The following is a 25,111-nucleotide window of genomic DNA, read 5'->3' as shown; positions in this document are numbered from 1 at the left end:
TCCTACTGTGCCATGCCATGTCACTAACCTATGTGACAGTAAGTCATTCGCTGTCCCCTCTGAGCCCGACGTTGCCCATCAGAACAATGTGGCTGCATTAGATCCCCACCAGAGTTCTCCCTAACACTTGGTGACCATCTCGCCATGGCAGTGTGTGGCCTTAGGTCACCAGACTACACCAAGAGCCAGGTCTGCAACCTGCCCGGTGCTCAGGAAAGCCCTCGCAGGCCTCCTGCAGCAGCAGCCAGGGACGCAGCTGCTCACCTCTGGAAAGGCAGTCGTGGAGGCCGTCTGCCAAGCTGCCTGCTGCTGCTGTGTGCAAACTGCTGGCTGTCGGCCTCCATCCACTGGGGGGACGCCCTCGCAAGAAGGATCACCTTCGTCTGCCAAGGCTTCGGGTGGGGCTAGAAAAGCTGCTCATGACAACACTGAATCAGCACATGCATCAGGGTCAAGTTCACAGTCAGAGGCTGGAAGAAGGCCTTGGTTGAGAAGAAAGCTTCGGCTGAGGCCCCTTTGAAGTCTCAACGAGAAGGGAATCAGAACGTTCAGATTCATACTAGAGGTCGGCAGGGGAATAAAGACACCCTGCTTAAATGGGGGGTTTCCTCTTAAAGTGTTAGCATTCAGATCAGAGCCCCCCCCCAAGGTACTAAATTTATGAACTTGGTCACCCCAAGGTAACATGAGTTCAAAACTGATTTTTCAAAAGTTTGCAGAATGAATTATGTGGAAAGAGGCTTTGGGAAGTTACGCAGCCTCTCGACTACTTGAGGCTATGCTGGCAAGGACAAATGGGCTCTCTCAAAATGTGTACGACAGAGTCTGTCAGATTTCCGGGGCCGGAGCAATCATGGATCTGACCCAGTGTGACCTTTATGTGCAGTAAGAATCAACATCTTTTCTCCTGGTGGTGTTATTTTGTTGCCTGAACCCCCGGGGTTAAACTAAGGATCCTTGGCTGGCCTCTGAAAGCAGTGTGACTTCTTTATTAGCCTCTGAAAATACACGGCTGCTTCTCCTCTCCAAGGGTGAGTATACGAGAATTCTTAGGATATTTCCCTGTTAAGACAGGAAATGACAGGTCAGGCGCAGTTGTGGGGACTGAAGCAGACAAGTGGGACCCAAGGACATAAGCCTTCTTCCTCAGATCACACTTTGATTCTTCACACAACATATATTTATTCAGAAAAAAATTTGCAATAAATTATAATAAAAAAAGATGACACGAAATACAGGATCCCACTAGCAGCTTTGCTTAGTGACCAAGACATCGGGGGCGGGGGGGGAAATATAACAAACAATTACAGAGTAAGAATCAGGAAACAGTGAATCAGGAAAGGCAGCATCACCACGTGGGGCTGAACCATTTCTTCCCTAAAACAACAGATGCAGAGTCCTTCCCTACCAGTCGGCTCTAAAGTCCTTACTTCAGAGGAAGGAGGAAAGAGCCCACTGGAGGTACCTGGGACTTAAGAGGGTGGAGTGCTGGGGGAGGCACAGCAGGAAAGCACATCTCTTCTGTCTGCTCTGTTTCTTGTCCCGCCCCCTTGGAGATTGTCTATAACCCTCAACCCTCTGTACATCCCAGAGCCAGAGCTGGAAAGAAGGTGGAGGCAGCGAAGCAACCGAGTGCACGTGTCTAGTGCAGAGCGAGCCGGATGCTGCACGCGGCCCCCGCCAACCACCCAAAGGCCTTGGGCGGCAACAGACGGGAAAACGTGCCCAGGACAGGCGTTTGGCTCTTTGAGTTATGACCTTGCCCCAGCTTCTGTCATCTGCTTCTCCTGTGACCCCTTTCGGGCCTCGCGGAGATGACAAACGTGCTCTGCTCAGCCTGCTGCTAACTAAGCTCAACACTCAGGCCCAACCTGTCAGATCTGCAGCTCTTTGGCACCAATAACTTGTCTCCTACTTCCATCATTCCCAATCAGGAAAGGAGTGAAGCAGAGCATCACAGGATACGTAACTTTTCTTCCCCCCAAAGAACTTAACGCATAAAAGACGGGGGCACTGGAGAACCATTCAGTGGCTGTGTTTCCCTGGCTCTCTCCTTCGATGCTCTAGAAGTCAGGAGTCAATACCCAAGACTGAGCACAGAGCCTATACACGAGGCTCCTTGGATTTCATGTAAACATGTGAAAATGAGTCAACTCAGGGTGATTTTAAGGAAAGAAAACCAGGAGGAAGCCAACTGCATCAGGCAGTTTTGCAGTCAGTGGCTGGTGGCTGGTTTGCCAACCAACACAGACTAATTTTTTTTTAGATAGGGCTGCCCCAGAGGAGTTCGAGCAAACAACAAGCTCAGAGGGTTGTCTTGGGCGGGTGAGAAGGTACCTGGTTTGTCCCACTGCACAGTCTCTTTACACAGCACTGAGAAGGTGACTGGGAGCCAAGGGGAGCTGGCCCAGAGTCAGCTGTGATTCGGGGCAGGGTGTGACATCTGCCCCCTGGTACCTCAGGAGACCGGTCAGGGGCTTCTAATGGTTATGCTCAATACTCTTGCTGGGGGAAGAGCAGTTTCCCAGTGTAGGCCCACTGGAGGCCCACTTGGGGTGCAGACTACCTTTTTGACTGTGGAACAAGTACTGTGCGGGGGGGGGGTGTCGGGGGGGAGGGGGTGGTGGAGTTCAAAGTGGGGGACGGGTCCCACAGACACCAAGGATTGGTTCTTGCGTAAAATGTGAGAAAGAAGGCAATGGTAGGAAGCAGGACCTGTCACACATGAACATTCTCACTCTTGAAAGACTCCAAGTGCTTCCACTGTGAGTGGAATTCTCTCACATCAATGGGATGTCATCTCTAATAATCCCCAATGTTCTGTTACTAAGTGGTCTGAGACAAGAAAAGACGGTTCCCCCCACTGCCAAGCCATGTAAGGCCAATGTCACAGAAACGTACAGATGCCACTGTGGTAGAAATGCAGAGGCATGTGCCAACCAATGGAGATGCTTAAATCACTGCTGGGGACACCCAAGGACTCCCTAGCCTCACCCAGACTTCCTTCCTCGATGTTACACTATTAGCGGAGGAGAGTGCACCGGGGAGACGGGGAGGGGGTGGGGCCAAAGTGCTTTAGACGAAGGACTGCAGACAAGTCTGAGCTACGGCAAGTAGTGCTTGCAGGCCTAGATGGGAACATCTCCGAATCCAGGCTTAGGGTGCCACGGACAATCATGACAGCTGGGCAGGAGGGCAACAAACACATCCCCAGGTAAAAGAGTGTGAATACAGATCTCTTTGCCTTATAAAGAGAGAACACAAAAACACCAAAATATGGTAACTTTGGCTTGGCAATATAAGTCTAAAAGTATCTTGCTGTGTAGGATATGGCAAGGGAGGGATTAGGAAACGCTCTTCCTTTTGCACTAGAAACAGAACTTCTTCATGCCAACAGCCTCACAATTTTTTCTGCAACAGACCCTTCCTGTGGCATGACTTTTCAAAGCATTCTGAAATACTTGGTGCCCAGGGTCTTCCGCCTCTAGAATCTCAGAGAGTAGTAAGAGGAGAAGGCTTATCATTAGTCTTCATCGCTTCCCAGCAGAAAACCCAGGAGAAACTGGGTAGCACGCTGGCGGTCACTTGGAGTCTGTCTTGCCAGGAGGTTGGGTGGAGGCCTTAGGAGGAGGCTCGTGAAGAGAGTAGCTAGAAGGAGAGAGAAAGAAAAGGGGAAAAACCCTTGGTCACACACAACCTAGGCAGAGCCTCAGGGACGGGGTTGGGGGCCAGGGATGAGGGCTGTGGGAGGGAAGTGACTGCCATGCTCCTGGACACATACCCAGGTTGTCCTGACCAACACCCGGTGTGGCTGTTCTTACAAAGTATTCTTACCGATCATGTTGGCACTGACGTTGTTGTATTCCGAGAATTTTAAGAGTTCTCGAAGGAATGCCATCAAATAACGAAAAACATTTCTATGGCATGCCGGAAGCTGGGAAATCACCTGTTTTTTAAAAAAGGGGGTGGGCAATGAGGAGAAGAGGTGGAGGCAGGAGTAAGAAGAGCTCACAGCTGCCACAGAAGCAGAAGTAGTTTATACTCCAACCCTTACAGGACCCCATTCATCTGTCACAGTCGTCCTTTATTTACTCATGACCAAGATGGGACCTAGTAAATGATAACTCCCGAGGCAGAATGGTCATACTGTTTGGCTCCTGTCCACATGGTTATCATACCTCCCTCCACCTGCACACTTTGCCTCAAAAGCAGGTCGGTGTTACCCTGGTCTCTTCCCCTCTCCCCAGGCAGGTAGCTGTGGCATGTGCCAAGCTGCAGTGTGACCCACTAGTATGGGATGGGAACGCCTCCCGATACTCACTAGTCTGATTCAGAGGGATTCTCAGCTACTGTATATCAAAATCGTTTCAAGATTAAAGACAAAAACCAAGAAGAAAGGCTCATCACAAGTGTCACCCACCCTTCCTGGTCACAACAGCCAGAATCCCACATACGATCAGGTTCACCAGTCTTACCCCAGAGTAGAGTATTCACCCTGCTCAAGAGGCCAAGTGGAAAAGGGTGGCAAATATAACAGGAAACAACACAACCTAAAATTTAAGGGTCCCAACTCCCAATGCTGGTGTCCTGCCACGAACAACGGATCCAGACCCATCCTACCGCAGAGCTGGCTGCCCACCTGGTTTTGTAAAGCCAATGATTTCTCTACAGGGAAATGTCCCTCAAACACATGCTTAGAGCAAGAAAACTCACCTGTCGGCAGATCCGGGGGTCCTGAGCAGAGTCCAGGCATCGCTGATACAGCTCGTAGCAGATAACAGGCTCTGGCAGAGCTTCCAGGAAAATGAGCAGTGCCTCAGCCACCGAGTGGTTACTGCCAGCTGGATTGCCTTATGTCAAGGGAAACAGGCTCCAGGGAAAAGGCCACAGAGACCCTATTTGCTCTCTTCCTCAAGCTCCTTCAGGGATGGTTTCCTTCCTCTTATTCAGGGTACCCTGATCCTAACTGGGGTTTGATATTTTATTGGTCCATGGAGGCTGCAGCTGCGTTGTTATAGAATTGACCAGAGTCTTGGGGCGGGAGGCGGGGTTGGCCCAACTGGATAGTCAAAGGAATGTGGCCTCCGGAATGACAGTTCACACTGCAAACTAGTCACCAATGTTTCCCAGCCTCCTCTCTGTCCTAGAGACAGTACATGTGGTGGCAGGAGTGATCACTGGCCTAAAGCAGCACAGTACCCATGCTGTGGGTCCTATGTCCCATGCCCATTAAAAGTCGTTGTCGGAGTTCCTGTTGTGGCTCAACGGTAACAAACCTGATCAGCATCCATGAGGACTCGGGTTCGATCCCTGGCCTCACTCAGTGGGTTAAGGATCCGGCATTGCCATGAGCTGTGGTGTAGGTTGCAGATGTGGCTCGGATCCCATGTTGCTGTGGCTGTGGCCGGCAGCTGCAGCTCCAATTCGACCCCTAGCCTGGGAACTTCCATATGCTGGGGGGGCCTGGCCCTAAAAAGAAAAAAAAAATAGACACTGTTATCTAATCCTGGATTTCTTTTGGTAAGAGTGTGACACAGAGGGAGGTCAAAAGTTCCTGACAGGAGCTGGGAACTATATAGTCATTGAATACCTTATAATAAGAGTTATGATGAAAATAAAGATGGAAGCACAAAAATCAAATCCCAGTGGGAAGATTTTTGGGGCAAGTAAAATATCCAGCTTCTTAGGCCTTTGTCAAAAAGGATACGGATTGTCTTGGGAATGCTGGTGTCCAGACAATCGATGATCTGCTGCAACTCCTCTTGCATTCCAGGAGTTTGGAACAGGTCCTCCTACCAAAGAGGTCACAATCACCGGAACAAGTCAAGAAAACCAGCCCTAAGGTTCTGCCGATTACCCAGGGATCAGGAGAGCAGGAGAAGCCAAGGGAAGGGTGCCATGCATATTCCTGATCAGGAACGGAGGTGTGACAATGGCACCTTTCCCTTTATCATCTCTGTAATCCGTCTGAAATTTTATTTCAAGCTAGAAAAGTATCTTCAAAGGTTTGAGCCTCTGCTGGATATGGGAAGAGACTAGAGGGCTAGATGGGGAGACCAGGTGGTCCCACTTGCAGCCTCCTGAGGCGTAGAGGGCAGAGTCCAAACAGCAGAAGCACACTGCGATACTGATATACAGAATGCGAGGGCAGGAGTAAATGGCATGTCCACATCAAGCCTTGCTCTCTAGTTCTATCACTTTTCTGTAGGTGAGACAACATTACCCTTCAATTCAGTCCCAAGAAAGTTTTCTCTTTTGGGAAAATGGGTTGGGTTGGCAAGTATTTGGGGTAGAATTGAAAAGTCAGGACTAATCCTGCTGTGTAGCACTGGGAACTATGCCTAGTCACTTATGATGGAGCGTGATAATGTGAGAAAAAAGAATGTGTACAGGTATGTGTAACTGGGTCACCATGCTGTACAGTAGAAAAAAATGTATTGGGAAAACAAAAAAAATTTTTTTTAATTAAAAAATAAAAAAAGAAAATTAAAAAAAGAAAAATTCTCCAAAAAGAAAGAAAGAAAGAAAGAAAAGTCAGGACTAGGTTAAAGAAAGGGGCTTCAAGTTTGCTTTGGACTTTGAAATCTGCAATGCCTAATGTGACAGCTAAAGCAGGCATCACAGACTCGGGTGCTCAGCAGGCCAGGGAAAGCGTGTGTAGCCAGGAGACAGGTGTGCTCTGCTTGGCCCTGGCTGCCATTACGCTTAGGCCGCATCTTGGGTAAAATCACACGGCTTGCGTGCTTTGGCTCTCCCATCTGTAAACAGGGACACTTCCATCTGCCCAGGCAATCTGATGTGACAGTGCTGCTCCGTGGAGGCAGCTTGGGGAAGTCACAAGTACTATATATACTGACGCGAGTTATTCTCATTTCCCACTGGACTTACACATCTTCCAAAGTGGCAGGGCAGGCCCACTCTCACTCACCTGGTGGCAGGCATATCTGAATAAGTGATCTACCAGAAGCCAGATCTCCTTGGGGACCTTAAGAGGTCTCTCACTGGCACCTTCATCCAAGGGAACCATCTGCAGAAGGGATTTCTCCTAATAGATGGAAAGGGGTGAGAATCAGAGGGGTCGCGATAAAAACTCTGGGTGTAACATAACCTCCTTCAAATTCTGCTTATGTGGATACAATCTGATCTTCGTCTCTTAGGATTTTTCTGTTTTTTTCTCACTGGGACACTCCTGGTCAGAAGGCAGTCAATACTGATTCCCACAGTTAACGATCTCCTTTTCTAAATGCTTCACTTAAGCGTTAAGCATTCCATTTGGGTTTATGATGTTTATCACATGGATGCACTGCATGTTGTAAATCCTTTCAAGGGTGACACTGAGAACCAGCAATACAGTCACGGCAGAGTCCATGCACCACCGGAGACTTGTGGACCATTAAATTACAACCGTCAACACAGCACTTCGAAAGAGCAGCATCTACTTACGTTTTTGTTGACTTTTAACTTATTCTTCTTCAGGTCTTACTACAAATATCAGAGCTTTCATTGCTAATTTAAATGAGGTTCTCTGGTCATCAGGAAGTAAAAACATTTCTCCACACTGGACCTACATACATGAATATTTCAGGCTTGACAGAATGTCTAATCTTAAGGTACTCAAACACTTAATCCTTAAGATCCAAAAATAGTAAACTGAAAACAGCATACCAAGAGCCAGAAGTACCATGAAAAACTTAGGCTCTGGGTCCAGAAGTTATTCTTTATAGTAACAGCTCAGCAAAGATTTCTCGGGGCCTTCACTTCTTTCACCTAATTTTTTACTCTCTGTTAAATTCTCCTGGAAGAATCTCAGAGGAAAATCCAGAAGTGATATAAATTAGATCAACAGCTAAATCTGAACTTGCAAATGGCTGGGGAAGAGACTCAACTGTCTTATGTTTATATAGTCAAATATAAACTCTATCAAAAAGATTTCTAGAATAGATTAACAGGCATCTGAAGTCAGCCTTCAGAAAAATTCTAGTGGAGAAAATGGTGACCAGTTTTTGGGCATCTGTCTGCCCCCTTCTACACCTCTGGCTTCAGGTCATACACTATGTATGTTCAACTTCAGGAAATGCTGTCAATTCTACCCGCAACCCTCAGCCATGTCACTGTATGGGAAAGAAAAGAAGCGTTTCACTACTTCCAGAGTGTACACTAGAGCAGAACAGAGGGCTCCTCTTAACATTCTGTTCTTCTATACGCCCTGGTGACCTTTTAGAGCCGTCGTGCCTTTCTAAGAGAGTAAAGAAGAGAAGGGAGCATGACACTTGGTTATCGTTTAAAATCTATTTTCTTCACATTCATTTTGCTTTCTTTCCTTCTTTCCCTGGGATTGTATCACTTGATATTCACGATGCCTACAACCGTCAGAACTTCTCTCAATGGCTCATCCAGTAACTTCTTTCCAGTTGCAAGTATTAAATCCAGGCATCCGCATGGGATCTGAGCCAAAACACTGTCCACAGTGCACTCTGCTCACTTTCTGGAGCAAATGCAACACATGTACAGATTTTTTAGCAGACACCTCCAAACTTACCATATATAAATTATTCAGCACTGATTCATGTACTTTTTAAAAATCTGACAACCAATTAGCACTTTTCCTGTGCTAAGGCATTAAGGCAACACAAGGCACTGTTCAATGAAAAGACAGAACATGGCCTGCTATTAACAGGGAAGGGCCGGGAAGTAGAGCTGTCTCAATCCTTAGTGGTTTAAAAAGGTTAATAAAATGCCAGTAGGTTATATACACCATCCACTATCCATTTTCGAACTCACATGTGATAACATGAAATGTCATACTTGTGTCTCTAAAGTCTAGAGAAAGATTATGCACAAGAAACAGTACTTTTTGAAAAGTCCACAAATTATTCTGAGCTCTGATTTTTCAAAGGGAAACCAGGAATGCTTTGTCTTCTTTCAGTGGGACACGTGCAGTGGCTGACAAGCCCACACTTGGTAATGTTAGTGCTAGTAACCGAAGCACAAAATCAGTATGCCATCCCCACCACTGAAATGCACTCAACTCCACCAAATGGGGAGACCACGTTAGATTCTGTGTGAAAGTGCTTTAGGAATGCTTTTCAAGCCCATGTTTCTCTACCGGACGGCCCTGTGTGGAGCCAGGCACTCTCTCTAGCTTGGAGATGGTGGCAGCAAAGCACCACAGAAGGAGCGTTTCACTTGGTTCCTTCACTAGGTACTCAGGAGACCCGGGTCCTAGTCCCCTCCAACCATACCCCTGAGGTCAAGAGCAGTACGACTTGAGCAAGTTTTTCACCTTCCTGGGCCTTGCTTGTCTCATCTATTAGAATGGAGATAACATCTTACCCTGTCTGAAGGCAGGGAGCTCTACCAGATGATCCCTTATGACCTCATTCAGCTCTAGGATTCTAGTCTATGTTCTATTTCTTGACCTTATCTGCATGTTCTTTCAGTAACTGATCACTATAATCATTATCCCCAAATCACTCTCAAGGCAACAGAAATCCACTTCTGCTTTTATTATCACTGGCAATGGAGGACAGCTAGGCAGCATCCTCCTTTGTCTCACAAGCTTTCACATCTATCAAGACAGCTCTTTAGTTACTTCTCATTTCAAAAAGATATATCTGGAACCTTCAGTCCTATTGCTCTTATCTACTGGGTCTCCACGACTTGACTGGTGCAGGGACTATCTTTCCTGTACTTCAGACACATCTAAAGACAGCTGGCAGGATCTGGGGGACTGTGACGGAGTCACAGGTCTCTGATATGGGAAAGCCTAGGGATAAATTTCAGGGGCCACGGTTAATTGTTAATCAGGCACGGGGAAAGGCATAACCGCCAATGGATTGCATTACCTTTTCTAGGAAGCTGTCTTCTTCCTGAGAGCAGAGCAGGAAAAGAAAGTCATTGACAGATAGAAAATGATTAGAATTAATTTACAGAATTAGAAACAGATCAGTATTATTAGAATGAACTAGTTTACTAGCTACATACACTTTAAACAGCTTTAAATTCTTCAAATAAATCATGACTGTTGAAAATGCAACACATTCTCATATGCCAAGTTCTCTATTATGCATGTTAGATTTTTGTGCAGTTTATCGAGAATATCACTCAAGAAACATACATGTGTTGTCCTAGACTCGTGTCCTTTTGGCAGCTGCCAGCTGCCCTGGCCAGACGCCCACTGATGTTTCCCTTTCACAAGCTGCTTGGAGGCAGGCCCTGCTGCCGCCCGGGGCGGAGTCCCGCTCACCGTAATGTCACTTCAACGGAAGGATTTTGTTGTGAGCCTGACAGCGGCCATTCGGAAGGGGATGAAGCTCCTCTCCTTTCCACTGCCTCGCCTCTCACCCTAGCGAGCCTCCTAAACGGTATCCATACTCCCTTCCATCTCCCCTCTTCAAGGGCCAGTAGAGCCCCCAAATATGGAGGTTCCTCTGAAATGCAAGTTCATTTCATTTCAGATTTCTGGGGACTCCAAGAGCTACCATTAGCCCCTGCTGTGTTTTCCCACGGGGGAGAAGACAAAAAGAGAAGCAGGGGAGAGGGAAGAAGGTACTTTTTAAAATCAGCTCTTTTGTGCTATTATTACAATGCCACAACAACGGCAACTATAACTAAGGCCACCACTTAGGGGCATCTGCCATGCAGCAGTAAAACTGTACAGTGTCATTTGGTCTGCACATGCGTGCAAAGCAGATATCATTCTCATCTTACAGACAAGGAAACTGAGGCGCTGGGAGATTAAATTATTTGCCCGTGGTCACACTACTAAGTATTAAGCGGCAGAATGAGGATTAGAAGTCAGGCCTGACTCCACAGGCATTGCTACTCTGCTCCCTTAGATAACTCAAAAAGGATAAAGTGGCTGCATCCTGGAGAGAGAGGCAGGGGAAAGCTGTGAGAATGTACTCTTCTCCCTTGCAGGCGGTTACACGGCAGCAGAGTTAGTGGAAAGAGTACAGGCATCAGGGTTAGACAGTCCTGGGTACAAATCTTCATTCTACTTCGTATTAATTGTGTACAGACCTCAGGCAAGTTACTGAACTTCACAGAGCCTCAGTTCCTTCATTTCTAAAACAGAGGTAATAAAATTTACCTCTCAGGAACAGCAGGAGTGGGGCAGGATGCCAGCAGCTGGCCTGGTTTCCCAAAGCTCCCTGCGCCTCCCCAGCAACTCCCAGCCCTGCCATGGGCCGCCAAGAACTTGAACATAAATGCTGCATCTCCACGTTCCGGTTGTGGCTCAGCAGGTTAAGAACCAGACCAGGATCCATGAGGTTTCGGGTTTGATCCCTGGCCTCGCTAAGTGGGTTAAGGATCCAGCGTTGCTGTGAGCTGTGGTGTAGGTTGCAGATGCAGCTTGGATCCTGTGTGGCTGTGGTTGTGATGTAGTCCGGTGGCTGCAGCTCCGATTAGACACCTAGCCTGGGAACCTCCATATGCCATGGGTGTGGCCCTAAAAAGACCAAAAAAAAAAAAAAAATCAATCCTGTGCCTTGATCTTCCAGTACAAGGAGAAATCCTGATCTTCCCACTGGACATGCGTGGGAGGCTACAAGTGGGAAGTATGTGCTCCCTGTGCCTCCTAGTAGTAACGTTGACTGCAATTCCCCTAAATGACTGCTATATATGATGGGTAGGGTCTGCACTATTATTAGATACATTAGGAATCACACATGCTTTTGTAGGTTTACCTAGACTTTTAAATACCACATATAAAATGAAATAAAAATAATCACAGTAATAGTGCTTTTAAAGTATACAATATTTATAGTATTGTAATTACCATACTTTTAAACATGGAAGCTAATTCTGAATGCTAAACACCTAATTTAACACAATTTTGGAGCACAGCCTGTTTTTAAATTTAGGACTACTTATTAACAAATAGAGTCTGCCTGTCTGATAGACTTCTCTATTTTCCCTCCCATGAATATGTGCCACATGATGTGGTGAGTAAAACCAAGCAGTTTTTATATACTAACCTGTCAAACCAAGCCCTCAAAGTTTTCTTTGAGCGCTGACCATCTACCAGCTCAAGGCACTGAGCTAAACATCTTTGAGCGGTGGCGGGAAAATGAAAAATGGGACTACCCTGAGTGGAAAGACAAGGTCCTTGACTCAGGTTTGCAACCGAGTTGGGGTAAGGAGTCCCAGAATTTATGACCTGGTATTACTGTAATTCACCAATCTGAGTTCTCAATAAATGGTTAAAACAAACAAACAAACATCCCAGGAGTTCAAAGGAGATGGCTTTCAGCGGGGGCTGTCAGGGGACTTTTCACAATGGAGATGCAACCTAACTAGCCCTTAAAAGACTCATGGGACTGTAAAGGGTAGAGATGGGGTGGGGACATTACAAAAGAAAGGGGGCAGAAATAAACAAAGGTGCAGAGAAGGCAAGTCACAAAGTGAGATTAGGGAAAAGTTAGTCATCTGGTTTGTAGGGAGCATGGGGGCAGATAATGAGAAAAATAGCAGGAAACAAATCTAAAAAGGTGTGTTGAAGCCAGACTTTGTGGGGCCTGAATGATGGGTAAAGCAATCTGGATTGTACTCAGCAGGCTTGGGGGAGCCACATGCCTGCCTTTAAGCAGGGAAGTGATAGGCCCCAAACCTGTATTATGGAAAGATCAGTCTAACGGAGGAAAAAAGAAGGCTAGGGAAATAGAGGTGAAGGGAATCGTTAAAAGGCTATCGAGGTAGGTCAAGCAGGAGAGAGTAAGCACCACAACTAGTAATGGGAAAATAACTTTTTTTTTTTTTTTGCCTTTTTTTTAGGGCTGAACCCACGGCACACGGAGGTTCCCAGGCTAGGAGTCGAATTGGAGCTACAGCTGCCAGCCTACGCCATTTCCACAACTATGCCAGATCTGAGATGCGTCTGCGACCTACACCACAGCTCATGGCAATACCAGATCCTTAACCCACTGAGCAAGGACAGGGATCGAACCCACAACCTCATGGTTCCTAGTCGGATTCATTTCTACTGTACCACGACGGGAACTCCCTGGGAAAATAATATTTTTTTAAAAAATGAATGGACACGAGAAAACTTTGAAAGATGAATCAAAAGGACTTTGATACTGGTTGAGAGGCAGCAGATTTATATTGAGTGTTTATTTTTCTGTCTTCAAATAGAGTAGATGTAAATTCTATTGATTTCAACACCAGGTTCAACCCTGACAACAGAAACACCACTTAGCCCCGCTAATAAAGAACATTCTCCTAAGGTGGTTCTAAGGTTGTTGCTAATCACTTAGTTCAACTGACTTGCCCACTCTGTAAAAGGCTACGTGCTGATCACATTAAGAAAGGGGAAAGAGTTCAGAAGTCCTCAGCGGTGCCACACCGGCATAGCACAAAAGCACTACAAATTATCCTTTACCCCAGCATCACCCATGGAGAAATTTTCCCAGCAGTAAATGCAGCTAAAATCATGTAAAAAGAGTCATTTAGAGGCAGATTCAAATTTAAAAATAGCAGAAAACTGAACAGATACTGAAGTTCTAGAAAGGATTTGTTCACATGAAATATAAGAAGAAACACAAGTTTTCTTGTGGCTGAGTGGGTTAAGGAGCCAGTGTTGTCACTTCAGCAGTTCAGGTCGCTGCTGGGGTGCAGCCAAAAAAGGGAAAAAAACTTAAGAAAAATAAAGAAGAAACACAAACCATAAACCCATCAGGATAAGATCAGTACAACAAAGTAAACACCTACTAGAGAGATCACTGGGAATAAATTAATCAAGTTGTTATTCTTGTTATTTGAAAACTGTGGTTATCATTCTCCTAATAGACATTTCCCCAAGCAAATATAGCTGGTTCCTCATCCCTCAACCTTTTCCAGCTCTGTATTTACAAGCCAAAGCTTTAACTAGATCTGACTGGTCTAAGCCTGGTCTCCTCTCCATTAGTCCAGTGTACATGCAGACCAGAATGTTCCTCCAAATGTGTCTATTTACAACCACATGCTACTCATCAAAGCCTTCTGATGGTTCCAGAGGCCCTTTGGCTCCAGTCTGAACTCATGTGTTGACCTCAAGACTCTATCCCCTGCTCCGGCCCTACCTAACCAGCTTCACATACCTTACTTTATTCTCCATCTTCACTCTACCCAGGGGAATCATACAATTTTTTATACATGGTCTTCTCGCCTCCAAGTTCTAACATTTATTCATGATGTCCCTTACATGTGAAAGGGCCTGCTCACCCAATATATTAATACATGTTTCTTAAATACTTGGACGTGATTCAAAATCCAAATCCCTTTCCTAGCCCACTTTATTCTTATGTGCTGAACTTATTTCTACTCATGTTAATGTTACATGCATCAAATATTCACTAAAGCCAAAATAGGCTGATTCTGCCATTGATTTTCACAGGGATTAGTTGGTCAATCAATAAGATTTTATAGCATATAAGGGCTTGAGTAAACAGGACAGGAAAGGAATCTATTGCTAATACAAATTACAAGCTCCACAACTCTCATTCTAAGTGACTTTCCAAAATATTGACTTACCAAACATACTGGACACGAGCCAGTAAAGGTGGTTAATGTTTAGATTATTTCTAACCAAACTCCCTATTAACTGTGATTTAGAACTTATGACACATTCAAATAAACTTTCATCACCATTAAATTACAAAAACCTACATAAGCTCCATAATGCTTTGTATCCAATGTATAATGAATAAATATTGATGCTTACATACTACTTAATGTGCTAGTTGATAAACTGGAAAAATCTATCTTAATTCTGGAAAATAATAAAGATAATTACAAACAGGCTCCCCTCTGTTTGCCACTTGAGCTAACCCCAACTATTCTAGCAGTGGCAAAGTCACTGGCAGGAAGAATGAAAAGGACTTGTGCCACTTCTGCCAGTTACTTCACTCTGCATTTGTGGGGAAGAGCATGTGGCACAAGAATCTTTCCGAAACAGTATGTGGAGAGTCAACACAGGCACTGAACTCATTTCTGGTTTCACTCAAATTTTAGAATAAATAAAGGACAACAGGTATCATTATTAATAGCACTGTCTCATGGGATTTGAAAGATCATCTTGGGTCTTGGAACAAGCATGAACAAACAACCTACGAAAGCATTTCAGATGGTCAAATCAAGCCAAGACAGGGCAGGAAGGTATTTCTAAACAGGGTACAGATAATTTTAGATTTCTTATTTACTGCCCCACACCAGTATGGATAATTTCCTCATCAATGACATCCAGGAATTTTTTTTTTTGTCTTTTGTCTTTTTTTTTTTGTTATTGTTGTTTTGTTGTTGTTGTTGTTGCTATTTCTTGGGCCGCTCCCGTGGCATATGGAGGTTCCCAGGCTAGGGGTCTAATCGGAGCTGTAGCCACCGGCCTACGCCAGAGCCACAGCAACGCAGGATCCGAGCCGCGTCTGCAACCTATACCACAGCTCACGGCAACGCCAGATTGTTAACCCACTGAGCAAGGGCAGGGACCGAACCCGCAACCTCATGGTTCCTAGTTGGATTCGTTAACCACTGCGCCACGACGGGAACTCCGACATCCAGGAATTTAATAATAATTAAATACAATAGGCTGTGAAAAGAATCAGAACCCTAAATCCTACAAAATAAAAGCTTTAGCAGAATAAATGGTGACCAGCACATACAATTTAAGAAGAACTCAGCAATTCTGTAATGAAAAAAATGATCAGGGTTCTATTTTTTTAAAACTCTGATGAATCATTTGTGCACAAAAAGAAGGAAAAAGCCTTCCTATAGAGCCATTAACTTCACTAAAGACTTTGGCCACTTCCTATTCATGGTCAAATGTGGCTGAATTACCTGATAATATTTTATTTATCTATTTAATGCCCTTTTTTTTTAAGGCAGCACCTGTGACATATGGAAGTTCCCAGGCTAGAGGCTGAATGGGAGCTACATCTGCCCGGCCCACGCCACAGCCACAGCAATGGGGGATCCGAGCCTTGTCTGTGACCTACACCATAGCTCATGGGAACATGAGATCCTTAACCCACTGAGCGAGGCCAGGGATCGAACCAGCATCCTTGTGGATACTAGTCAGATTTCTTTCTGCTGCACCACAATGGGGATGCCCCCAATAATATTTTAAATAAAATAAAAATTTTTAACGTTTGTTGAGCCTCTTTCTAGTCACTTTAATTGATATGGGCAATTACAGTGAAAGGTAGTAAAATGCCACCTCTCCAACTCTGACCGGAAGATTCTTGTTTATAGGAAATAGGGTGGGAGGAGGGAGTACAAAATGAGAGTTTTAAAAAATTACCAAGAGGAAACAATCGAATTTAGGAAATGGTAGACCCTTGACTGGACAATTGTCCTGGACTCTTAAAAAAGCCAATGTCATTAAGAAAAAAAAGGGGAGAACTGTCCTACTCTAAAAGAGACTGCACGAGAGCTCATCAAAATTACTGCATGAATCCAGATTGGATCTTGGCTTTAAAAAAAAAAGCTATGAAAGAGGAGTTCCCGTTGTGGCGCAGTGGTTAACGAATCCGACTAGGAACCATGAGGTTGTGGGTTCGATCCCTGCCCTTGCTCAGTGGGTCAAGGTTCCGGCGCTGCCGTGAGCTGTGGTGTAGGTCGCAGACGCGGCTCGGAACCTGCGTTGCTGTGGCTGTGGTGTAGGCTGGCAGCTACAGCTCCGATTCCACCCCTAGCCCGGGAACCTCCATATGCCGCAGGAGCGGTTCAAGAAATGGCGAAAAGACCCCCCCCAAAAAAAAAAAAAAGCTATGAAAGAAATTATTGGGACAACTGGAGAAATCTAAATAGCAACTGGCTCATTTTCTTAGATATCACAAGGCATTGTGCTGATACAGAGGTTGTTCTTTTTTTTTTTTTTTTTTTTGTTCTTTTTCTTAAGAGATGCAGGCCCAAGTGTTCACTGGTGACGTGACACATCAGCACTTAATTTCAAATGGTACAGCAAAAAACAGGAGTTCCCGTTGCGGCTCAGCAGTTAACGAACCTGAGTGGCATCCATGAGGAGGCAGATTCGATCCCTGGCCTGGCTCAGTGGGTTAAGGATCTGGTGTTGCTGTGAGCTGTAGTCTAGGTCACAGACACGGCTTGGATCCCACATTGCGGTGGCATAGGCTGGCGGCTGCAGCTCTGATTGGATCCCTAGCCTTGGAACTTCCATACGCCGTGGGTGTGGCCCTAAAGAGAGACAAAGACAAAAAAAATAAATAAAATAAAATAAAATAAAATAAATGGTATAGCAAAAAACAAGTGCATGTCTGTGTATGTGGGTGTAAGGCATGTGGGTGTCCACTGCACTGGTCTTTCGATTCTTCTACACATTTGCCATTTTCATAATAAAAGGAAAAAGAAAGCTGGCAAATGGTGTTTGGGATGGAGGGATGTGGGTAGGAAAAAGAAAACAATTTCTTTTTAGAACATATTCTAAAAGGTAAATAATACATTTAAAAGATAGGAATATCACGGTAGAAGAAAAATAAGTATCACGGAAAATAACAATGTCAGGATATCAATTTCTGAAGGAAACGGCTCTCTCAACCAAGGGTAATACACTCACTCACCAGGGCTCTAGGGAAACAAGCGTAATTCCAAGAAAGAATGCTGGGACTGAACTCAAGGGTTTTAATCGGCCGTCTGAGTCATCACTGAAACAATTCCATGGCAACAGAACAGATCCCGCTCTGACCAGCCAGCAGCCTGCTGGCGGGTCCAGCCCTCCCCGCTAGATGATACAATCACTGCTCTGGCTAGGCTGAAAAAAATCAATGTGAATACTAACGGGAATGATAACATATGGCTGTCAGGCCATCTAATTTCCTTTGGTAAAAGATCAAGAATACACTTTCATAGCCCAAAGAGGTCTACACACAACTCCAACAATATTTTCACTTAAAAGAAAGGTTCTTAACAGGATGAATTTGTTACTAAGGCAGTTTATGTTTCTGAAGATAATAGGCACTTCCTCCATAAGGACATCACGAGGATAGCTTGGCATTGGGGAAGGGAGGTCCCCCTCCTTTCCTTTCTTAAATGAGTCACACTGAACTTGTATCAAACTTCGGGGCACCATACTGTACCTGGGATGCTGATAAAATGCAGATCCCTAGGCGTCACACCCTAAGGCATTGATTTCGTGGCCAGGTGAGTGAGGGGAGGGGCCTGTACCTGCGTAAGGACCTCGCGGGGGGCGAGGTGGGGGTGGATTCTGAAACAGGTTCTCTGAGGTTCACATGTATGATCTGGGCCGCAACAAGCAGCTGAGTTTGTCTTGGATTATATATGATGATATAGTGAGGAGCTCTGGACTGGAGTCAGAAAATCTGGGCGACAGATCTGTCGCTAACTTATTCCACTCCGGGCAAGTTATTGTTTCTATGCCTCAGTTTTCTCACATGTTTAACGAGGATAATACCATCCCGCCCCACTTACTGGACCTCACATACATGCTAATTTATACAAAAATGACTTGAAAGGAGGAGGCCTGTAACAAGTAAGCATTCTATCTTTGAAAAGGGACGCTTTAATCTAATTCAGTGAACTTCGCATGATCTATTACATTCCTGACAGGAACTAATTACAGATTAGCTTCTCCTCTTTCCTGTTAGGCTTAATCCAATGAAAGGCGTGCTGGAGTAAAGGGACATTCTTACTTATCACTTGCCATCCGCACCCCCCCACCCACCGCACCGCCAGACCCGTCCAATGAGAAAGCACAGAGACAAGGAGAACATGACTTAAGTACTGTGAAAGCTCTACTTAAAGGAGATTCATGTCTTAGGATGCCTCTTACCAAGTCTATGAGTTTGGTAACAGGAACTTCTCGGATTGGTCTTTTCATTCGGCACAAAGCCTCTAAGGATGTACCAAAACAGCTTGGGAGGTAATTTCCACTGATGGTCAAGAAGTAATCTTTGCCTCGGTCCAAGTGAAGGACAAGAATATCTTCAATCTTATCTTCCCCTGAGTTCAGGATGGTCACAGAGTCTTTGCTGACATACACATCAAGGGAAATGTCCACAGTCTCATCTGCAATGTAAACATGATGTGTGGTAACAGAAACTTTCAGTGGAAAAGCAGGGCATGAGAACCAATAGAAGAAGTGTCTTCTAAAAAAATCAAGTGATGAAGGAGCAAGGGGACACGTGAAAGAGGGAGCCCCAATATAATGACAGTGAAGGTAAGAGACGTGTGGTTAGAATACAAGAAGTTAAACAAAGGGAGGGGGTGGGAGTCACGAGGAGATGGTACATCGCAAGCAGAGACGATGGTAAAGGGGAAACTCACTTGGCTCCAAGTAGCCCTCAAAAGGTTCAGCCCGAAGCCATGGCTTGCAGTACTGGGTGTCATTAAGCTTAGGGATGAAAGAAAAATGGCAGGGAACCTGTCCATTGTTGCTGATCTGGAACTTCTCCTTTTGTAGTTGCCGAAACTTCACATTCTCAAACACAAACTGGGGAATAACAGACAGACACAAACATGCATCACTAGTAGGGGAAGAACGTCAGTTGGATTATTCCATAGAGAATATGAATAAAGAATAGGGTAATTAACCAGGTGTGCAACTGCCAGACACAGTCACCAAATGAGCCAGCTGTCCACCATCCTGCTCTTGTATTATTATACTCACGACACAGAGGGGCAGCTAGGCAGCTCTTGCTACCTCTCTAGGCTACTCTGATTGGTCCTGGGATCCGAAGAGGGTAACCCGACTTTGGGTCAGGGCATTCATCCCGTGACCAAGTCTGGTCCCTGAGATATGAATTAGCCAGCGACTCCGAAATATTAGATAAGAGTGGCTACCACCTGAGGGCTAACTTCGTGCCAGGCGCTGTTTTAAGGGCCCTGCACATATTAACTTGTGTAATCCTCACAACCGCCCCTTTATCCAGAAAAGAAACTGTGGCTCTGAGAGTGTAAGACACTCGCCGAGGGTCACACCTCTACCAGATGGCAGTGCTGGGGCTGGAATGGAGGCAGTATGCCCTCAGGTCACACAGCCTTCACAACTTTCCTGTGCTGCCTGTTCCTAGTAAGAAACATAATTTCCCTTGTGCTAACCACGATGGGCAGCAGATGGGTGGCCATGTATGTTTGCTCACCTCCCTCCGGCTGAGTTCTAATGAAGGAAGGAAGTCATTTTCCATTCTGTCCATGATGCGTACAGAATCTTCAAACACTTTCCGGTATCTCCGTTTATCCACAACCTTCACCTGAAAGAAAAAGAACCCTCTTTTCAGTCTTACATGCTCCTAGCTCATCTTCCTTTGAGATTACCTAACAGTTTAAAACTGGTCATTACAGCAATCATTTCAAATCAACTGTGGTACAAACAATCTCCTCAATTACTTTCTGAAATCCTGCTTCACCCACAACTTTTACCTGAAAAAACAAACAGGTCCTTAGTTTAGTCTTATGTGCTCTCAACTCATATATCTCTAAGAATCTAATCATCTTTAAAAAGTCACTAAAACAAACATAAATTAAAACTAAGGAGTTCTTGTTGTGGCGCAGTGGTTAAGGATCCAGCGTTGCTGTGAGCTGTGGTAAAGGTTGCAGACGCAGCTTGGATCCTGCGTTGCTGTGGCTCTGGCATAGGCCGGTGGCTCCAGCTCCAATACAACCCCTAGCCTGGGAACTTCCATATGCCTCTGGAGCGGCCCAAGAAATAGCAAAAAGACAAAAAACAAAAACAAAAACAAAAAACCAAGCATTAAAGGATCACAAACTTTAAGATAAAGGTAAGGTTAAATGATTAACTTCTTAGAAAAATTAAACCTCTGTGCAAAGAAGCTTGGCAATAATAACTATTTGGGAAGAATATTTTCTTGCTCCATTGTTATCTGGAGGTGGAGAAAATGTGACGGTTGTGCTAAAAATTACTTCCTGCTCCGTACATATTGACAGTGACAAAACATACCTATTACTATTTCTGACAATGACCATAAAGTGCTAAAACAGCAGAAAAATGACAACAGCATTTAAGTCTATTAGCTGTTATGCACAATGCTAAGAATCAGAATATCAATGCTCAGATTACATGAAAGGTGTGTTAGTAAATAGACCCTATGGCCATTTTAGAAAATGGCTGATAAAAAATGTCCCAGATTAGACTAAAAGGATGACAACAGACAAACAAATCATCTTGACTAATCAAAAACACCCTCCCATCTGACACAGCACTTTCAGCTTCCTGATACAGCTATGTTTTTTTAACTATTAAAACTTTACACAGGAGTTCCCCTTGTGGCTCAGTGGGTTAAGAACCCAACTAGTATCCATGAGGATGTGGGTTTGATCCCTGGCCTCGATCAGTGGGTTAAGGATCCAGCATTGCTGCAAGCTGCGGCATAGGTCACAGATGCGGCTCAGATCCGCTGTGGCTGTGGCTATGGCATAGGCCAGCAGCTGCAGCTCCTATTCGACCCCTAGCCTGGGAACTTCCATGTGCCCCAGGTGCAGCCATAAAAAAACAAACAAACTTTATACAAACGGATGCACCAAATGAACATAATTAATATAGCATTTTTACTTATTTAGATTCCAGTTTCATTTCTTAGAATAGAAAACTTCACCAATTTAATTAAAAAAAGACTGATGTATGCAATAGAGGCTGTAAAGCAAATATGGAAAATAACAATATTTTTGAGCCAAATATCTCAAAGACTGGGGAGCTTTTTACAAATCCGAACCATAACACTTAGAAAACTGAAGCAAAAGCAATCACTAGCGTCACCAGAGTCTCTAGTATAGTGTTAGGTTAAGAAGAATTTTATACTTTTTAAATAATTTTACAACATTTTACAACTTTTTTTTTTTGGTCTTTTTAGGGCCGCACCCACGGCATATGGAGGTTCCCAGGCTAAAGGGTCTAATTGGAGCTGTTACTACTGGCCTACGCCAGAGCCACAGCAACACCAGATCCGAGCTGCATCTGCGACCTACACCACAGCTCTCGGCAATGCGGGATCCTTAACCCACTGAGCGAGGCCAGGGATGGAACCCGCAACCTCATGGCTTCTAGTCGGATTTGTTTCCGCTGCACCACGACGGGAACTCCCCCATTTTACAACTTTTAATTTCAAAAAGTATTTTACAGGTTTCCCCTTGTGGCTCAGCAGGTTAATAACCTGACTAGTATCCATGAGGATGTGGGTTTGATCCCTGGCCTCGCTCAGTGGGTTAAGGATCCAGCATTGCCATGAGCTGTGGCATAGGCTGACAGCTGCAGCTCCGATTTGACCCCTAGCCTGGGAACTTCCATATGCCTTGGGTGAAGCCCTAAAAAGACAAATAAAACAGATGCATCAACCCACTAATTAAAATCTCTATGGGGCAGGGTCCATGCATTGTGAACCTCTCTAGGCAATTCTGATGTCCGCCAAAGTCTGAGAACCAATGCATCAGATCCCATCCCATTACCAATTACAACGGTGTGAACCCCATATCAGCTTAATCTCAGCCAGCCCACAGCAAATCTTCTGGAGTTAATTCACCACTGAGCACCTTCGTTAACAATCACTGATGTGAATAGTGGTAAAAACGTACTGTGGTTCTTAAAGCACCTAATCATAGCATGCCCAAGAGTCCAAAATACAGTGTGGTTACCCAATAAAATCAAAGCTTTTCTCAGTGGTTTATCATGATCATACCCTTAATGTGCATTAAGGATAACGAAGGGGAAAATGTCACCACAGAATGTCCCCACCTGATACATCCATTTTAGAAAAGGAAATGTCCAACAAAATTAGGAATTAAGAAATAAGTACAGTGAGCTGGATCTTTTTTTTGTTTGTTTTAGGGCCGCACCCACGGCTATGAAGGTTCCCAGGCTGTGGGTCGAATCAGAGCTGTAGCTGCTGGCCTATGCCACAGTCACAGCAACGCAGGATTGAAGCCTCATCTGCGACCTACACCACAGCTCACAGCAACGCTGGATCCTTAACCCCTCTGAGTGAGGCCGGGGATCGACCCTGCATCCTCATGGATGTTAGTCAGATTCTTTTCTGCTGAGCCATGATGGGAACTCTTACATCTTTATGTAATAACACGGACAGCTTTCCAGGATACTTACAACACTGAGTTAAAAAAAAAAAAAAAAGGCAAGGTGCAGACCAACACACACAGTATGAGATATGTACACACCAATATACAAAACAATACCCATATTGTATATAGGTAAACAGAAAAGCATATGGAAAGGTCTAGAACTGTGGTGTCCAATATAATAGCCAGTGGTCACATAAGGACATTTAAATTTAAACTACCTCAAATTACATAAAATTAAAAATTCAGTTCTCTCAGTCACACTCAAGTAACAGCCGCCTGTGGCTAGTAGCTAGTGTACTAGATAAGGCAGATCTAGAACACTTCCATTATCGCAGAAAACCTACTGGACAGTGCTGGTCTAGAAAGAAATGAATTCATAAGGGTGGGTGGCCAGGCTACGGAGTAGGGGTTTGGCAAAAGTGGGAGTGGGGGATAGAACATACAAGGATTGATGAACTTCAGCCTAATCTGTGAATTTTGCTTATTTTTATTTTAAAGGGAAAACACTTGGATTCCTGTGTAATTTAAAAAGTATTAAACAACTAGAAAGGTAGACCTTTATTCAAAGTACATAAAAATACACAGGAAACATGGAAAATTTTTAAATATTCTGCTGAAAGCTCTGAATTAATATGTATGGAGTATTACAAATATTCTGAGGTTCTAAAAAGAAATACAAACAGAAAAGCTAGGCACAGCTGATTAAATCAAAAAGGTCAGTGTTTGGGGGAAAGATATCCTTTTAAAAATGGATTAAGAGAATTCAAATGAAGAAAACAGGGTAGTTCACGAGTATAAGCTAGAAATTAGGTGGGCTAAAAGTAGTATCTGAAGGTATATCTAGTCAGGAAGTTCTCTGGAACTCTAGAGGCATGGTGGGGGTAGTGGAAATTGCATCTATAAGTTTGGGAATTAAACAGGCTTAAGGGAGTTCCCCAGTGGCTCAGCAGGTTAGGGACCTGGCATTGTCACTGCTGTGGCTCAAGTCTGATCCCTGGGCTGGGAACTTCCACATGCTGCAAGTGCAGCCAACAAACAAACAAAAAAATAGGCTTAGGATTTGAATCTCAGCTCTCCTTTCAGCTGAATGCTCTTAAAGTTTATTTAAACTCATTGGTTCTCCATTTGCTCATCTATTAAATGAGAAACATTTAACTGAAAGCATTGTTGAAAAAGTAAATGAGGGAGTTCCCGTCGTGGCGCAGTGGTTAACGAATCCGACTAGGAACCATGAGGTCGCGGGTTCGGTCCCTGCCCCTTGCTCAGTGGGTTAACGATCCGGCATTGCCGTGAGCTGTGGTGTAGGTTGCAGATACGGCTCGGATCCTGCGTTGCTGTGGCTCTGGTGTAGGCCGGTGGCTACAGCTCCGATTCAACCCCTAGCCTGGGAACCTCCATATGCCGCGGGAGCGGCCCAAGAAATAGCAGCAACAACAACAACAACAAAAGACAAAAAGACAAAAGACAAAAAAAAAAAAAAAAAAAAAAAAAAAGAAAAAGTAAATGAGATGTGTGTAAATTGCCTAGCATAGTCTCTGGTCCATACTAGCTACTATTTGAGGAACATGTACTATTATTATTCATTTTTTTTAAATTTCAAAATGGACAAAAGTCAAGACATGACTGTCTCAATGAAATTCAGAATCTATTCTAGGGCCAAGAACTAATTTTGTACAGAAAGGAAATGCCCCAAAGTCATTCCCCTCTAAGACAGGAGCAGGATAAAACACATTGGTGATAATCTATCTCAGAAGCCAAAGATATCAACGTGTATACAGAGGAAAGAAATCCACCCTCCTCCTGTGCTCTTCGCATGTCTTATCTCATTAATCCTCTTAAGTAGCTACCATTGTTATCCCCATTTTCTAGAGGAGGAAACTGAGGCACAGGCATGTTACATAAATTCTCCATGGCTACAGTTAGAAAGTGGTGGGATGCCAGTTGAGGCAGTCTAGCTACAACGTCCATTCTATTAAGCATTTCCCTGTACAGTATCTGTCAGACTACACAACCACGGGTCTGGAAAATCTACAAGAAATAATCTAAATGTACTACCTGTAGCAAATTA

At 44.6% G+C, this 25,111-nt stretch overlaps 1 protein-coding gene across 6 annotated transcripts in view; it reads right to left on the bottom strand.

The window, feature by feature from the left end:
• Nucleotides 1-1,157: 1,157 nt before the first annotated feature.
• The window catches only part of OCRL (OCRL inositol polyphosphate-5-phosphatase), a 65,147-nt gene continuing 41,193 nt past the window's right edge, over nucleotides 1,158-25,111 (bottom strand). For 3 of the 6 annotated variants that reach the window (XM_085007277.1, XM_021079694.2, XM_085007278.1), the window contains exons 16-24: nucleotides 20,097-20,207; nucleotides 19,282-19,447; nucleotides 18,788-19,023; nucleotides 9,846-9,869; nucleotides 6,929-7,045; nucleotides 5,708-5,792; nucleotides 4,714-4,841; nucleotides 3,835-3,946; nucleotides 1,158-3,648 (exon numbers count right to left, since the gene is read on the bottom strand). In XM_085007277.1, coding sequence (XP_084863403.1) covers nucleotides 3,524-3,648; nucleotides 3,835-3,946; nucleotides 4,714-4,841; nucleotides 5,708-5,792; nucleotides 6,929-7,045; nucleotides 9,846-9,869; nucleotides 18,788-19,023; nucleotides 19,282-19,447; nucleotides 20,097-20,207 — 1,104 coding nt within the window. In that variant the 3' untranslated portion in view covers nucleotides 1,158-3,523. The remainder of the gene's footprint in view (nucleotides 3,649-3,834; nucleotides 3,947-4,713; nucleotides 4,842-5,707; nucleotides 5,793-6,928; nucleotides 7,046-9,845; nucleotides 9,870-18,787; nucleotides 19,024-19,281; nucleotides 19,448-20,096; nucleotides 20,208-25,111) is intronic. The other 3 variants (XM_085007281.1, XM_085007279.1, XM_085007280.1) reach the window with 1 other exon arrangement.

The sequence above is a fragment of the Sus scrofa genome, chromosome X, assembly GCF_054392235.1.
Source record: "Sus scrofa isolate SSC_HxYL_T2T_F1_AM1 chromosome X, Sscrofa_HxYL_maternal_Yorkshire_Landrace_v2.0, whole genome shotgun sequence".
NCBI classification, from domain to species: Eukaryota; Metazoa; Chordata; class Mammalia; order Artiodactyla; family Suidae; genus Sus; species Sus scrofa.
This window is presented reverse-complemented; position numbering and strand designations above follow the sequence as displayed.